This window comes from Trachypithecus francoisi, unplaced genomic scaffold (genome assembly GCF_009764315.1).
Source record: "Trachypithecus francoisi isolate TF-2019V2 unplaced genomic scaffold, Tfra_2.0 Lachesis_group0, whole genome shotgun sequence".
In the NCBI taxonomy this organism is placed as follows: domain Eukaryota; kingdom Metazoa; phylum Chordata; class Mammalia; order Primates; family Cercopithecidae; genus Trachypithecus; species Trachypithecus francoisi.
Window position 1 is genome coordinate 165019985 of NW_022681453.1, and position 17700 is coordinate 165037684.

Here is a 17700-nt window from a genome sequence, read left to right on the forward strand (position 1 = left end):
GAACTCACTATCACGAGGACAGCATGGGGGAAACTGCCCTCATGATCCAATCACCTCCCACCAGGTCCCTCCCTCGACACATAGGGATTGTGGGTATTACCACTCAAGATGAGATTTGGATGGGGACACAGAGCCAAACCACATCAGACACCAACAGTATCTGCCACATTCTTGCTCCTGCATTTGGAGAATGTTAGCAAGTTCTCCCCTTTCCTGGTTTTCTGACAGCATCCCTCTAGTTTTTACTGGAGAGAATCATGGCCCTCCCCAACCTAACGAAGCATCTTACATCTCAGCAACAACCACACTGTAATCATGTTTTTGGTTCTTAAGACCCATGTGCTCACCACAGCTTCCAAGAGAGAGTTGCTGACAATTATCTTAGTCACAGTCTCATCGGTTGTGGCATTTGTCATTCCATTGACCACAACCCTGTTGATTCCAGGACAACTCAAGTCTGCTCTCAGCGAATACGTGGCCAGGCTGGAGGGGGTGAAGTTACTCAGGAGCAACAAGAGGCTGGGTGCCATCAGGGCCCGGATGCTGGGGGCCACCAGGGCCACCGGGGATGTGCTGGTCTTCATGGATGCCCACTGCGAGTGCCACCCAGGTTGGCTGGAGCCCCTCCTCAGCAGAATAGCTGGTGACAGGTAACTTATTCCCTGAGCTTGTAAAGCAAGACATAGGACTGGGAGAAATAGTCTACAGCATCAGCCACTCACAGAACAACCCACCTATTAATTCCTGAGTCTCCGTTAGAGAGTGATCTATTCCCTTTGGGTTTTCAGATGTTTAGGTCTTTTAAGAATATGGAGTTAGAGTTGGAAAGGAGGTTAGAGGTCTTCCAGTCCATCTACCTTGTTTTATAGATAAAGAAACTGAAGCTTGGAGAACAGCTTCTATGAGGTTGCAAATACTTAAAATTGTACTAAATTGCATGATAAGGGTAACACCTTACTATGGCTATCATTGCCTTTGGTGAAAATTCGGCAATTTTAATCAAGCTTATAACATAACCTGGGGGAAAAGTCTCTAAACTACACTAGGCCATAGATTACTCACCCGTAAAAAGAAAGCATTAGGTTCTGTGATCACTAAACAGCATTCTTTGTTTCCCCAGTTTATATAAGGGGTCCCTAATTTCCTACCTAAGGCCAGTCCTTGGAAATGTGAAGTTGGAGAGGATTGCATTACATTACCCTATAGACAAGCATCTTAGCATTTTTCTTGATCATTTCTCTGCTCTCCTTCCCCATCTGACTGTCAATCTCTTTCCTACTTCCTTGCTCAAGACAAACAGTTCCTAAACATGTCTAGTCAACCACTACCCTCAGTCTGAATATCCCACCCAGGAAAACTGAAACGTGGTGGCTGGCCCACCTTGAACCACCTAGGCACACCCCTTGGAGCTCAAGTAGGCATGTAGCAGAGTGGAATCATGATCAATAATTGTTTGATGCTGCCTAGCAAGATAGGATCAATGCTAGAACCAAGGCTTATAACTTCTATCCTTCACGCCTACCCATGGTGAATGTTTATTATCTCACTTGAAGTTCGGGATGATCAATCAAATATAAGAAAAAATTTCTGGACCACATCGGAATGAATCCTGGAGACATAGGAATTACCATCCTGCCAAATGGAGACGGTTTCAAATGACATAAAGTAAATTGTTAATAGTTCAGCATTCCATTTTAACAAAGAAGAACAATCAGAACTCAAGTGAGATCAAGACAGATTAATGTTGCCCAGTTTCATAAGACAGATTGCCTCTTGACTCACATCTCATAAGAAAAGAAGACACACATAAATTCAGCACTAGGACAAGAACTAGGACACAAAAATGCACAAGCTGGCCAGGTGCGGTGGCTCATGCCTGTAATCCCAGCACTTTGGGAGGCTGAGGCAGGCAGATCATCTGAGGTCAGGAGTTCGAGACCAGCCTGGCCAACATGGTGAAACCCCGTCTCTACTAAAATACAAAAATTAGCTGGGCATGGTGGTGGGCACCTGTAATTCCAGCTACTTGGGAGGCTGAGGTGGGAGAATCACTTGAACCTGACAGGCAGGAGTTGCAGTGAGCCAAGATCATGCCACTGCACTCTAGCCTGGGCAACAGAGTGAGACTCCATCCTGAAAAGAAAAGAAAAGAAAAGAAAAGAAAAGGCACAAGCCCTCTGAAGCTGGCAGTTTTGATTGTGTTCCATGCAAAGGACCATCTTGAAATCATAGCGATGTCTATCACTGGAGTCAGACTCTAAAGTTGATCTCGCCCATTTCTCCTCTAATTCCCATCTGTTATCACAGACAGGTGGCTCTCAGAGGGACCATGAAGATCTTCTTGTCCTACCTCATGATTTCACTGTCGAGAACCCTGAGTTCCAGGAAAATAAAAAAGACCCCTGAGGGTCACACAGCCACTTGACAGCCGGGCTGTTTTCTACGCTTCTTTTATGCAGACATTTAGAAATGCAGTAATTAATATCATTAAACTTTATGTATGTATAACCCTCACAGACTTATTTCATATGCTTTCTTTAATGACCCCCATGAGATGCCTCAGGCAGGTATTTTAGCTTCTGTTTTATAGGGGGGAAATTGAGGCTCAGAGAGGTGACATGATGTGTAAGGGCAGATAATTCGTAGCTGAGTCAGGTCTTCTGACTCTGAGTCCAGTGCTCTTTTTATTGTATACACTTTCTTTTTAAGAGTTGGAGAAGCTGGTCAGGGAGAAATGTTAGTCACCCCTAACCCCACCCTGGTTGTGACACATGTATTACCTGCTGTTGTGAGTCCCTCGTATCTGCTTCTCACATCGGGGCCCATTTCACAGAGCTAGGTGAAGGGAGAAAGACATGGCAGTACCTCAGTGTCCTAGGCTACAAAGAAAATGGGGCTCCCTGGGAAGCCCTTTGTGATTAAGAGATATTCTAGTTTCCTGTGCCCTTCCCCTCTCCTCTTTTCCCCTCCTGTCTGTCTCTGTCTGTCTGCCTGTCTACTTTTCTCATGGTCTTTGTCTCTCTGTCTCTTGGTCTCTCATTCTCTCTCTCTCTCACACACACACACACGTGCGCACACACACACACCCACACCCACACACACCCACACACACTCACTGGGCCTCTGATCCTGGTGTGTTACTGGCTTGCCTTCCTCTTTGGGTTCCATCTCTTCTGCATGATGTGACCACATTTTCATCATCTCCACACCTCATTCATGGCTTCTTGTCCACTCTGTTTTCTCTGGGCCCCAGTGTCCAGCGTGTAGGCCTTGGCAGGTGAGGATCTGGAAGAAAAGCCACCTCTGGCATCTGAGTCCCACTCTCTCCACTCCACATGGCGATGCTCTGTGAGCTGTGGCAGGGAAAGCAGCCTCATTCAGCGTGTGCTTTTCTCCCCCAGGGATGTTGCCCACATGCCTCATGCAAAGCCAAGCTGCAGAAGCCATTTGGTACAGTTCCTGACATGGAGAGGAAAGGGGCCCCAGCTGTCTGCAAGGCTTGTGTCAGGAGACATTCTGTCACCAGATGAGGACACAGTGCCCAAAAGACAAAAAAGGGTCTTTAAGAGCTCTTATTTAAAAAAAAGGTGGGGTAGGAGTGGTGAGTGAACAGTGCAATAAGCCACAAATCAGCTATTTCAGAGTCGTAGTCTCCTCCATACCCTGGCCAAGGAATTCAGAGCCTGCTGACCAGCCTTTGTTCCTTGTCCCTGCCTAGCAGGTTCCTACTAGCCATGTGGCAACTTTATTTGAATTAGTAGAAATCCTTTCCCCATGACCATTCCTTCTGACTCCCATTCCTCAGAAAATTGGTCATAACATACTGATTTTATTAGAATAAGACATCTTAATGCCAACTGTCCGTAAATTGTCAAAATAAAATTGCAAATTTACGGTAACGATGATATTAGAGGTGTTCTCTTGGGTTGCACAGTGCACAACTCCTGTAACTGTTCATAGCAACCCTACACAGAGTCTCCCTATGAGCAAGTGATTTTAGGGTGGCCCTGGGAGGTGCTGATTGATGGCCAGTTTCTACACAAAGTAACAACGAAGGGAATCAAGACTAGCTGTTGTATCCAGCTCCCAGCTGCCTTGTGTTGACTGCCAGCTCTCATACCCAAGCCAAGCAGTGGAAGCCATACCCCTGGAAGGATGAAGGTTTCTAAGGGGAAAAGGACAGTCTTGAAAGGGGCTGAAAGATGATATCATCTCAAGAAGCTGACCAAGTTATCTCTTACTTGAAGATGGGTCTTGAAGACGGGTTTGGTCCCTATCTGCGAGACATCCAGTCCTTCAGGATCAGCCAGGGCTACTGTGGGGAGAAGCAATGTGGGGCAGGGAGCAGAACACCTCCCACTCTGCCCTTTGAGGGATTAAATGATGGAAAGCAGTGTAAGAACCCCTTGTGTTTGTGCATGTGAGTCAGTGTGTGTGTGTAAGCATGTGAGAGTCTGAGTGTGGGGGGGAGCGAGCACGTGCGTGTGTGTGTGTGCACGTGTGCGAGCGTCAAGGAGCAGCAGGAGGTCAGGATGCCTCCTGGCACCCCAGAGGGAGCAGCCTTCTTTGGCTCAGATGCCCCAAGGAAACTCTCCAGCCACCATCGTACTTCATACCCCTCAGCATGACACGTCCTCATATCTGCCGCTGCAAGAGCTGGTGCCAGTCCTGCGGTCACACCTGAGCAGCAAGAGCTCTGGGAAGGGAGAATTAATTCAGAGTCGTCTGCTTCTAGTATAAGAGACTTTCCACAAACACCAAGAATACGCATGAACTTTCAAAATGGCTCATGTATCATGGACCTCGAGGAACATCCAGGCTCAGGAGAATGAATAAGGAATGAGATAAACGAGGGCTTATTCTTTATCGTGGTAAAAGGTTATGGGAAGCTTGAAACTACAGTTAGCTCTTGAATATCTGGACAGTAATGTATTCATTGATCTCACATATTTCGGTGAGCCAGTCTTTGTTAGCAGCTTGACACCTTCTGTTTGCCTTTTAAAACACAAGCACTTGATCTCCTGGAACTTAGAAAGGCTTAACATAGGATCAACCTTGTACCTCCCTGAGGGTTAAAACTCAATTCACAGGTGAGGGAGTGATGAAGTAAGCAGACACTTCCAGCTCCTTCCAAGTCAAACGAGGTAGTCTCGCTATTTTGCTTTACATGAATTCCGAGAACACCAGACACGTCTGTAGGTACAAAACCACAAAGCTAAATAGAAAACGGTGGGTTTTTTATTTTAATTATTCACCCTTTTTGAGTCAGTAATTTAGCCCTGCTTAGGCAGACACTATGGTCCATAAGAATAAACACCAAAATGGAAAGCACTCCTCACTTCATTCATTGACATTTATTCTTTATCTCTATCCAAAATGTACTCAGGGAGGCTCATGGTTAATCACTGTTGTACACAGTTAAAATAGAGGAAAAAGAAGATTTCAGAAAGGAAGAGAGGGTATTGGGAGTCAGGGGTCATATAGTTATTAGAAGTAAGTTTTACATGTGACTCTGAGCGTCCAGAAAGACAAAACAAAAAGAGAAACATAATGAATGTTTCTCCTTTGTTGTACTCCTTTGTTAAGAAGTACACAGCACAGGCTAAGTGCAGTGGCTCATACCTGTAATCCCAGCACTTAGGGAGGCCAAGGCTGGCAGATCACTCCGAGTTCAGGAGTTCAAGACCAGCCTCAACAACATGGCGAAATTCCGTTTCTCAGCACACGCACACACACACACACACTAGCCGGGTATGGTGGCTCATGCCTGTAGTCCCAGTTACTCGGGGGGTTGAGGCTGAAGAATCACTTGGGCCTGAGAAGAGGAGGTTGTGGCGAGCCCAGATTGTGCCACTGCACTCCAATCTGGGCGACAGAGTGAGAACATTTTTTTAAAAAAAGAGGCCGGGTGCAGTGGTTCATGCCATAATCCCAGCACTTTGGGAGGCCAAGGCGGGCAGATCACTAGGTCAGGAGATCGAGACCATCTTGGCTAACGCGGTGAAACCCCATGTCTACTAAAAATACAAAAAATTAGCCAGGCATTGTGGTGCGGGCCTGTAGTCCCAGCTACTTGGGAGGCTGAGGCAGGAGAATGGCGTGAACCTGGAGGCGGAGCTGAGATCGCGCCTTTGCACTCCAGCCTGGGCTACAGAGCAAGACTCCGTCTCAAAAAAAAAAAAAAAAAGAAAAAAGAAAAGAAAAAAGAAAAAAGAAATAAATACACAGCACAGAGGTCTAGGATGAATTGATTGTAGGAATGCTTGAATGCAAGTCCCTTTCTTGTCCTGTTATGATTGCTGAAGATGGCACAAATTTCATGCATTTCTTCCTAATTCAGTCACACAATTCCCTAGCTCTTGCTTCCAAAATTCCACAAGATGCTTTGCCAATAGCCAAATTTATCCATCTGCCTGATTCATTACACAGTAAGTGGAGACTCTGGAACGGGCTCTGGGTGCCTTCATTTCCTCCCCGGTCTAGGTTCTCAGTTTTCTTAGGTCAATGCAGATTACCCCCAAAATAGGGGAGACCCCCCGGGATTATGCTCCCCTTGCCTTCCAGCAGAAACACTGTGAAAGAGGCAGGAAAAGCATATTCAGATCCCTGCTCTAAATATAGACTCCACAACTCCTTACACTTATATCAGTTACCTAAAGCCATAGATTAAAGCAGATAATGAAATCGTGGGACCACCCTGGCTCTCTCCAAGATGATGGAATGGAGATGGAATTTGATGGTAGTGTAAACACAATGTGGCTGGTATCTCCCCTCCCAGGAATCTCACTTCTCTTAGAGTGATACCTTCTAGCCACCCTGAAGTTCAGGCCTGATTCATTCCATGGCACAGATTTAAGACATAATTATCATGACAGGCCAGGGGGAGGAAATGTGATTGAGATATTGGCTAGTTGGATAGCAGCTCCTGGTACACCCACTTAGTTAAAAAGTATATGACCCATGTCAATTTCCCACATCACTCTGCAGTCATATCTCCAGCCTGTGCAAAAAAATAAAAAATAAAAATAAAATTGGGCTAAAAATCACCAACAGTAGCAGGAAATGAGGAAGTAAACCAAGATTCAGGACTTTGGTTATAGATACCACATGTTCATATACGCATGCATTGACGGTAGGGACACTTCCAAGGCTTGGAAATCCTGATTTCTCAAGCCAATCAAGTTTTATGCTACAAGGAGGAAGAAGAACTAGACCTGAGAGTAGGGGTCTGTAAACTCTCTGACATCGTGCACAGTATTTTTTACATGGACATATAAGTTTTCACTCAGGAGTGGCCCATAGTTTTCCCCTGAATCTCAAAGGGATCAAGGACCCCAAAAGAAGTTAAGAGCCACAGTCCTAGAGCATTGCAGCTGAGAAAGGCCATTGTGGGAAGTAGTTCAACCTCCCATTCTACAAATGAGGAAACTGAGGCCCAGAGAGGTATAATAGGTATCTCAAGATTACATACTTCATTAGTAACAGAGCTGAGCCTAGAACCCCTCTCTGTATTTCTCAGTGCTGTCAAGAAAGGTTTTTGAAGAAAGAAAAGTATTGGCATGCTCTTTAAAGCAATGGACCCCAATTCCTTATGTAAAAACATTTTCTAGAACCCTGCTATACAATATAAATATAACACATGTATATAAATACAACAATATAAATATAACACATAACAATATGTAATTTAAAAATTTCTAAGTCACATTACAAAATAAAAAGAAACATGAAGTTAATTTTAATAATATATTTTAGTAAACCCAATAGATCCAAAATATTACCATTTCAACCTGTAACCAATGTAAAAATTATTGAGATGTTTGCATCCTTTTTTCCATACTAAAGTATTCTCAATCCAGGGTGTATTTTACTCCACACCTGATTTGGATAAACCCCATTTTAGGTATGGGTGTCTGGTAGCCGCCATACTGGGCAGCCCCTGTACAGACTATGTTTCCAGTCTCAGCAAGTAAATGCTTTATGTCCCTTGTTTGATTCCACAATTCTTTCCAGGAGCCGGGTGGTATCTCCGGTGATAGATGTGATCGACTGGAAGACTTTCCAGTATTACCCCTCGAAGGACCTGCAGCGTGGGGTGTTGGACTGGAAGCTGGATTTCCATTGGGAACCTTTGCCAGAGCATGTGAGGAAGGCCCTCCAGTCCCCAATAAGCCCCATCAGGTGAGGCCCCATTTCACACCTGCTTTGCTATTGCCTCCTCAAGATGGACTGTGCAGCCTGCCTGCCTGGGGTCTAATCCTGCCTCCACAGTTTCCTAGTAAATTACTTAATGTATGCCGCAGTTTCCTTATCAGTAAATTGAGAGCAATTATAGTATTTATTTATAGGGTTGTTGTACAGATTGAATGAGCTAATCTGTGAAAAGCACTTAGAGAGTGCCAGGCACCCAGATGTAGGTGTTACCACCATTATATTGCTGTATTCATAAAGTTCTGCCAGGCTCTTCCAGATAGCATCAGTTAATGCCCCAGTGTGGCAACCTGAGATGGAATCTTGGCCCAGCTCTCTCATCAGGTACGGTGTGGATTCCTCAGTTCCCATCTTAGCAAACAGGAAGAATTCAAGCAGGTCAATGCTAAGAACCACAGGTCTCAAATATATCCTATTGTATGGGTGACTTCTCACATGTTTGGTTTTTGTATGACTCTTCTATTTAAGTAGATACGCTAGATATCTTATGCATAACAAACCACCTCAAACTTGGTGTAAAACACAGCCATTTTATTAAGCTCATGAATTCTGTGGGTCAGGAATTCTGAAAGGACACAGTGGGGTTGGTTGTCTGCCTCCATGGTTTCTGGGGTACATAAGGATTTTAAAAGTTTCCCAACACTGTAAAGCCAATGAGAGGTGAATCCAGAATTTAAACCCAGACAGCCAAGCCCTTGAGAACACCGGTTTCACTGCTATGCTATATTTTAAATACAAGGCCACAGTTCATTATTCATAATTGCAAAATCCAAAAAGCTCTAGAAACCAAGCATTTGTTTAATAATTCATTAGGCAGCAGGCCAGGTGCAGTGACTCATGCCTGTAATCCTAGCACTTTGGGAGGCCGAGGCGGGCGGATCACTTGAGGCCAGAAGTTCGAGACCAACCTGGCCGTCATGGTGAAACCCCATGTCTACTAAAAATACCAAAAAAAAAAAAAATTAGCTGGGCATGGTGGCACACTCCTGTAGTCCCTCCAAGTCAGCTACTTAGGAGGCTGAGGCACGAGAATCACTGGAACCCAGCAGGCAGAGGTTGCAATGAGCTGAGACAACACTATTGCGCTCTAGCCTGGGTGACAGAGCAAGATTCTGTCTCAAAAACAAAAAACAGAAAACAAAAAGAAAATCATTAGACAGCAAAAGCTGCCCTGAACTGACATGGGTGTCTGCATTGGCCTTATTTATCCCACTTACTGCTTACTGTGAAAATATGTGTATGTTTCACTAAAGAAATATTAGCATATTTGACTAAAGAGTGCCAGCCCAGACCCCACTAGGACTGATGTGTAGTATATGGTGTATGTCCCTTTTGAAAGTCCAAAAACTTCTGCATTAAAAAACACACTGGCCCCACAGGTGTCAGAAAAGGAATGCTGAACTTGTAACATCAAAATCCAGTGAGCATTTAAAATGTAGCATGCACAGAGCTACGTATTTTACATGGCTTACCTGTTTCATCCCCTCAAAACCCAATTATGAAACTCTATTTTATCCCCAATTAGAGGTGAGGAAGCTGAGCTCAAAGACACATAGCCCATCTAAGATCTTACAAATTGGGAGTGGCAAAATTGGAAATTAGACTGAATAATCATTACAATATCAGTTTTTAGTATTCTGGTGCAATGTAGAATTTTTATAACCTAGCGGCCAGTAGCTTTGCTAATGCATTGCTTTTTCTTTTGTAATTAAGAAAAATCTGAACTCTTAGTCATTTATACTTTGAAAAATTCCCAGAGTGTGGCTGCATTAAAATTTGTTTCTCCTAGATGAAGAGACCCTTTTTCAAAAACCTTCTGACTACATCTTTCTCTGTTTAAAATCTCTCTGAGGGATATTATGATCTCAATTCCCTTATTAAAGGTTTCTAGCTTCCTGTGTTTATAAATCATTTATTTTTCCCCTAGAGCAGTGGGGACTTATCTGCTTCCAGGGTCCCTGGTGGATTCATCATAGAATTGGGGAGAGGGTGGATGGTCATTAGGAAAACAAAAGAGGGTGAGAAAGAGAAAGGAGGAATGAGCCTGACCATGTCGCTGTGTCAGGCCAGGTGCTACCTCTCTCAGGGTACCTTATTTTAACCAAGGCCTTCTTCCCAAACATCTTTCCAGAGGGACTCAAACCAGAGGGCAGGGGAGCCTCAGGTGTGGTCCCTGGGCCCTCTCTAGGAGCAGTACCTGAGAATAGAGTATAAAAGGCCTAAGCAAGAATAGCTCTCTTTTCATCAAATACTGGGATTTCTGACATCATGGCTCTGCTCCCGTCTTGCAATTAAAAACATTGCATTCTACCTGAGCCCAAAGCCTATTCTTTCAGTCACTGGAGCTCCCACCTGGGAAACCCCAGCCCCCAGCTTTGCCTCCTATGCTCTGGGTTCTGACCTATAATGTCTTGCCCGTCTTCTGTGTCCAGGAGCCCTGTGGTGCCCGGAGAGGTGGTGGCCATGGACAGACATTACTTCCAAAACACTGGAGCGTATGACCCTCTTATGTCGCTGCGGGGTGGTGAAAACCTCGAACTGTCTTTCAAGGTATGTCCTGGACCAAGGGAGGACACAGGTCGGATCTCTGGAGTGGTGTGTGTGGTCACATCTTGAAGGCAGGCATTAGAAATGTCACTGGGAAGGAATGAGGCTGTGGGAAAATTATAAAGTCATTCCTGTATTGTGTGTCAACCCTTCCATTTCTCACAGTTTCCCATCTCTCTTGTGCTGTAGCTTGGTTTCACTCTCAGAGTCTTCATGAAATTGACCCTCAAAACCTGCTTCCAGGAATGGGTATACTCTCAGTTATTTTAACTTCTGTGCAGAGATTCCAGAGGCTCTCACACATTCTCTATTTATAGCACTCTTAGTATCTTAGTACTTTTTTCGCAGCACCCATAGTCCAAAGCAAATACCCAAAGTTCTGTATATTGAGTAGTTTGGTCCAAACACTTTAATACTTGTCATAAAAACTTAGCACCTTTTGGGCACCACACAACTTCTCAAACCTTGGAGTCACCCTCATTTCCTGTTCCACATTGCTTTCTGGCATGATACTTGCTTTTTCATCAGAGTACCCTCCGAAAACCCAACCCCAGAAAAACATTCGTCATCAAAAGTGCAGAGATCTAATGCTGAAAGTGTGAATTACCTGAAGCTTATATTCTGCATAAAGTCCAACAGATGTGACCGTGTTTCTCTCAGAAATTTAACACCAGACCCTATGAGTTTGCTGTGGCACCCTGGGGTACCTTGGCACACAGTTTGGGAACCCCAGTTTTGGTGTTTCCATTCATATGCTGCTTATCCTAGGACCGCTACTCCTTTAACCTTTATCCCCAAATGTGGAATGAAAGGCTTCCTGCCAAGTGACCTCCAGCCATTTGGGAGTGGGAGAGCAGAGGGAAATTTCTTGAAATAGTAAAGACTATGTCTCAGGAAAGCTTGCTTCTGTCTCTACCACAAACAGCCCCTGGTGCTACAGCTCAAAGCTTGTAGCACACTTCACAAGCTTTGAGATATTCCCAGACCACTGGGGACATCTTTTTCCCTGAGGAAGTGTCCTTTGGGGAGTAGGGGTGCTAATTCACAGGCTACATCTCTCTAAGTGCTGGATCTGCATGTGTTTGAAGGGCCGCATATTCAGGTGATTGCATGGGGATGGGCCCCCTTGTCCCCATTTTGGGACAACTGCTTCTATTCTCTCCACCCTGTCACTCCCATGCCCAGAACTTCCAAATCTGGAAACTCTACTCCACACTGGGGACTATAATCATCTTCACCATTGAGTGCTCATGATTTCCTGTGCGTTTTGCCAGCCCCTCATAGATAGCGCTCCTTATTTCCCACCATTCTTAAAGGCGGAATGCCAAGGTATTTATCTTCTCCCTTCGTGGCAGGCCTGGCTCTGCGGTGGCTCCGTTGAAATCCTTCCCTGCTCTCGGGTAGGGCACATCTACCGAAATCAGGATGCCCTCTCCCCCGTTGACCAGGAGGCCACCTTGAGGAACAAGGTTCGCATTGCTGAGACCTGGCTGGGGTCATTCAAGGAAACCTTCTACAGGCATAGCCCAGAGGCCTTCTCCTTGAGCAAGGTAAGGAGAGAGCCAGGTGGGGCTTCTGTGTCCAGCACAGGGCCACCCGCAGGAGGTGGGCCAGGGAGGGCTCCTTTCTTTTGCCTGGAGGGGAAAACAGAAGATTCTGGCTTGAGCTTCCCTCGAGCTGCCCTGTCTCAAGTGGCTCCTCTACCTGGTGAGGCTGTCCTTCGTCTCTGCGGCTTCTCCATGGGACATCACAGCTGGCCTTGGCCTGAAGCTCCCTAACATTTATGGGATGACATCTATGGGATGGGATCCCTCATCTGGGGCCAGGGGAGGGGTTGGCACAGAGAAGCGATGAGTTAGGTCTCCAAGGCCAGGTCTCCTTTCATCCTGAGCAAAGGGCTCAGGGCTGTGAAATTATCCAAGACATGAAACACATATTAAATATAAAAGTAGAGTCCAAAAAAAGCCACAGAAAAATAAAAATTTTAAATATCTAACTAAACATCCACAAACAGCGCATTATCAGTTGGTCAGCGGCTTTTTAGCTCAGTCCTTCCAGAGTGACCCGTAAACGCTGTTCAGTGTGGGAAGTGGGTTCACAGCTTGCTGTGCTGTAAGTGGGGACTCTGGAGCAGCTCCTACAAGCCCCTCAGCAGCCCACGCTGCTGGGGTGTGAGTTAGATGTGAGTTTGCATGCCACAGATGAAGCCTAGCCACTATAAATGGAAGGACATGCCCGAGTGCAGGGCCAGCCTGACAGGGAAGCCCTGCAGAACAGCCCAATGCCTCCCCTTCTGCCCTGGTCCTCAGGGCTTTGCCTCCTCCCTATTCTAGACCCAACCCCTTCCCTAAGTGGGAACAGCTTCCAGAGCCTGGAATGTGTCAGGGCTCCTTGAACTTCAAGGATCTTTGTTTCTTTAGCTGGGGAAAGTGTTAACAGTACACAGAATCCCAGGGCTCAACAGTAATTCCTAAGGTAGATCTAGGCAGGCTAGAGTCTCCTCTTGGACCCCGTCAGTTAGCCACACTATTACACAGAGTGGCATTGGCTCCTTTCCTGGTACAGGAGAAATGCTACTAACAAACAGCAGCCTCCTTCGTTCCTCCAGGAAGGCATTGCGATTGAAAGGAAAACTCTCACAAGGACCTAGCTCATTTACTAGCTAGTTGTTCTTCTTTAGTCTCCTTCTCCATCTCTATCTGTGGGAAGTGGAAGCATGTGTCCAACCCTAGACACCGATCTAGAAGCTGTGTAGTCTGATGGTTAAGCTCATGGACTCCAAGAATAAGATGATCTGGGTTTAAGTATTGGTTATATGATCCGAAAGTTACTTAAACACTCAGTGTTTCTGCTTCCTCATTTGTTAAGCTTTCCTTCCATTGTTAGGATGAATAAATATGTTAATAAACCCAAAACATGTTAGACGAGTGCCTGGCACTGAGTAAGCCCTGCTTGTGTGTTTACTATTAATACCATCATTATTGCCATGGCTACTCATGGTCAACAAAGGTCAACCAAGCACCTGCTCTGTGCCAGGCCCTGGGTGGGTCCTACAGGGGACAGAGAACCATACCCGATGCTTATCAGGTTCCTGGTGGGGCAGGAGCTCCTCTGGAAGAGATAATGTTAACAAAGGTGGGAGTGATTCATCCTAGACAGGCTCATGACAGACATCTTTTCAGGGGAGGTCACGTCTGAAGAATGGCTGAATGGGTTCAACTCAGACATCCAGAGGAGTTAGGGGAAGACTCTGGAGCCCCTGAGGGTCAGGCTAAACAGTTTAGACTTTATTCAATTAGCAATGGGGAGCAAGTGGCCTTCTACAGAGTTCTGTAGAGGTCCACAGAGTTTCTGTGGTTTTTAATCTCTTGGGTTTCTTTTGGCCAAAGCAGCTATTTTTCTCCCTTGGGATGTCAATTTAGTATTAGCTCTTTGCTTTCAGAGGACATTTTCTTAACATTGGCACAGACTGCATTTATAAAGAATTCTTAAAGAAGTGTTAAATATTGCATAATTTTTGATGCGCCAGACTAACTTTCCACCAGACAGGCTCATTAGGACATGGCATGTTGGCTGTGGCCAGCCTAATGCAACAGTATGCAAATTATTTACAGAACTTCAACCTTCTTCCCACATTGGTTGGTGCAATTAGAAGTACCTGTGAATATATACTTTGTTCTAGACAATTACAGAAATTGGGGACTGACATGACTTTTTACAGCATGATTGGTCTGCTTTTGGGAAAATCCAGTTTGCTTGTACAGACGGTAATTGCAGGATTTTTTAAGTGCTTGTTTGTATTCACCCAAGTCCTTTATTCTATAAAATAGAAAATCGAGGCCCCATGAGATGGTGAGTTGCTAAATAAAAGTGGGGAGAGAACCAGAAGTAGAACTAGAACGAGTCCGACCTTTTAGTATTTTTTGTCTCTTAGCTCTCTAACATCGAAACAGTAATCCTCAAATGTAGACACCATACTTTTCCAGAAATAGTTGGAGGTCCATAAAGAAGCTATCCTCTGTAGTTCTGTCTGAATTTGGGGGAAGGCAGGGATGTATTTGGTATATAGAAGGTGCTCAGCTGAGCACAGTGGCTCATGCCTGTAATCCCAGCACTTTGGGAGGCCAAGGCGGGCAGATCATGAGGTCAAGATATCAAGACCACCATGGTGAAACCCCATCTCTACTAAAAATACAAAAATTAGTTGGGCATGATGGCACATGCCTATAGTCCCAGGTACTCAGGAGACTGAGGCAGGAGAATTGCTTGAACCCAGAAGGTGGAGGTTGTAGTAAGCTGAGATCATGCAACTGCACTCCAGCCTGGTGACAGAGTGAGACTCTGAAAGAAGAAAGAATAAGAACGAAGGAAGAAAGAAGAAGAAGGAGGAGGAGAAGAAGAAGAAGAAAGAAGAAGAACGAAGGAAGAAAGAAGAAGAAGGAGGAGGAGGAGGAGGAGGAGGAGGAGGAGAAGGCGCTCAACAAATGTTCCACAAACTTACAAGCTCAAAAAGGGCAGGAAGAGTATTCTGCTGACCTTGAAATCTCCAATGCCTACTTAAATTCCATGCACATAGTAGGTGCTCCATAAACATTTATTGGGGGAATGGATGGATGGCGAAAAGATTTATAAACCTGAGATCAACCTTTGGCTCTTGTTATCAGTGGTGAATCTATATGGGTCTGCAGCAACCTCAATTCTTGCCTTCTCAGAAGAAAGAATTCAACTGAGGGGCGTAGGGCAGAGTGAGAGACCAAAGCAAGTTTTAAAGCAGGAGTGAAAGTTTATTAAAAAGTTTACCAGGAGCTCAAGATCAGCCTGGGCAACATGGTGAAACCTTGTGTCTACAAATACTACAAAAATTAGCTGGGCATGGTGGTGTACACCTGTAGTACCAGCTACTCAGGAGGCTGAGGTGGAAGGATGGCTTGAGCTAGGGAGGTGGAGTTTGCAGTGAGCTGATATCGCCCCATTGCACTTTAGCCTGGAAGCCAGAGGAAGACCCTGTCTCGGGGGGGATAAAAAAAGGAAAGTTTAGGGCAGGAACGAAAGGAAGTAAAGTACGTTTGGAACAGGGCCAAGTGGGCAACTTCATAGATCAAGTGTGCAGTTGGATCTTTGACTTGGGGTCTTATACAATGGCATGCTTCTGGGGGCTTGTGTCCCTTCTTCCCTGATTCTTCCCCTGGAGGGCTGTCCACATGTGCAGTGGCCTGTTAGCACTTGGGAGGGGAGCATGCGCAGTGTGTTTACTGAAATTGTTCGCATGCGCCCTTGCGGCGTTACCAGTTGCTTACTCCCGGAGGAAGGTCATATACCAGTAAAACACTACCATTTTGCCTCTTAGTGCACATGCTTGAGCCCACTTGCCCAACTCCTGAGATCGTATCGGGAAGCTGATCACCAATTTCAGGTTTCTCTGTCTGTGGAGAGACTGCCTTTCTCTGGTGCCAGCTGCAACTAATTATTGGTTTAGAAAGACAGTTAGCAGCTGCCTGACCAACACCTGGTGGCGGCCTGACATCCCTGGAGGTTGGGGGCTTGGGGAAAATCCTCCTCTGCCCTGCTTTTGTCTGACTAGCTACCTGATATAACACGCTGACCTATTAGAAGCTATTGACCCTGGGAAAGTCATTTAACCTGTAAGAACTCACTAACTGTTGTGAGTATACTATAAAATGAAATGTGAAAGAGTGTTTTGGAGAATAAATGCTAGGCTTACTTTCATAAAGTCTACAGGTGAGGTACCTTTTTCTTCTTATATCCATTTGGGTGTCCATTCTCTGATTCACAGATGTCCATTTTGTTCATTTGATGACTTCTGCAAGGAGAATGGCATCCTTACTGGTCAGTGAGAAGACGTTTAGCAGAGGGCTCCTTTTATTTCTCTCTCTTTTGAACATTTCCATGAATTCATGCTTTGGAAATGTCCTATCACTTACTTTGATTTCAAAGTTTCAGTGACATTCCTGCCTCCCTGAAGGTATTTGATAGCATGCATTTATTTTAAATTTAAATAACCAAAAGTTAATTTTGCCCTAAAGATTTCTATTTCTCCATCCACCCCAAAATCCCCACAAGGATTTTGAGATACAGAAATCCTGGGCACCCAAAAGACAAGGGTAGACTTTTGCTGCTCGGGGTGTGGACATTTCCTTGTTTTCTCTTCTGTTAGATGTAATTCTACAGAAGGGAAAGTTCATTATCAGCCTGCCCCTCCTTCAAGGTCAAACAAAGATTGGGTAGATTTATGAGTTTATCTCTTTATCAAGAAAAGTAAAGGTGATAGAACTCACATGAAGAAATGTTTCTGTTTTGGTAGCAAAGTCCAACTCTGAGAAAGATGTAGGGAGGTTTCAAATAAACACAAATAATGCCAAGAAGCCATCAAGAAACATACTAATTTACTTAGAGGAAAAAGTAATGGATCCCCTCGGTTTCATGGTGGGTAAATAAACCGAGTAAACAAGAAATTCCTGACTTAGAGAAGTTTTTCTCAAACTTTGTGTGAAAAAGACTCACCAGGAGAAATGGTTAAAATGCAGATTCCAGGGCCTCCACCCCAAACAACTGTATTGTCTCTGGGGCAGGGCCCAGGAATCTACATTTTTAACAAGCTCCGTGGGCATTCTTCAGGCAGATGCTCAGGGAACCGCACTTTGAGAAGTGTCTAGAGAGAATTTCAGTACAACAGACTTACCACATTCCAGCTGAGGTCTAAAAGAGAGAGAAAACAGAACCAAACCAAGTGCACTTCACACAGCCTGGTGGACCGTGTCTTACTGTCAGATTAGAGGCCATCAAATGGGAACTCTGACATGGCCAGCTTGCTTCCTCTCCCCATGCCAGGAAAGGGTTCTCTCTTTTTTTGTCTGTGGTCATTCCAACCCATCCTTGTCACCTCTCTCTTCCCTAAAAGTATCCATGATTTGGTACTAAACT

At 45.0% G+C, this 17700-nt stretch overlaps 1 protein-coding gene across 2 annotated transcripts in view; it reads left to right on the top strand.

Moving 5' to 3' along the window:
* Window positions 1–17700, top strand: part of GALNT15 (polypeptide N-acetylgalactosaminyltransferase 15) — a 67222-nt gene that overhangs the window by 24353 nt on the left and 25169 nt on the right. Inside the window, exons 3-6 of one of the 2 annotated variants that reach the window (XM_033212738.1) lie at window positions 446–650; window positions 8014–8181; window positions 10644–10761; window positions 12114–12308. In XM_033212738.1, coding sequence (XP_033068629.1) covers window positions 446–650; window positions 8014–8181; window positions 10644–10761; window positions 12114–12308 — 686 coding nt within the window. The remainder of the gene's footprint in view (window positions 1–445; window positions 651–8013; window positions 8182–10643; window positions 10762–12113; window positions 12309–17700) is intronic. The other variant, XM_033212739.1, reaches the window with a different exon arrangement.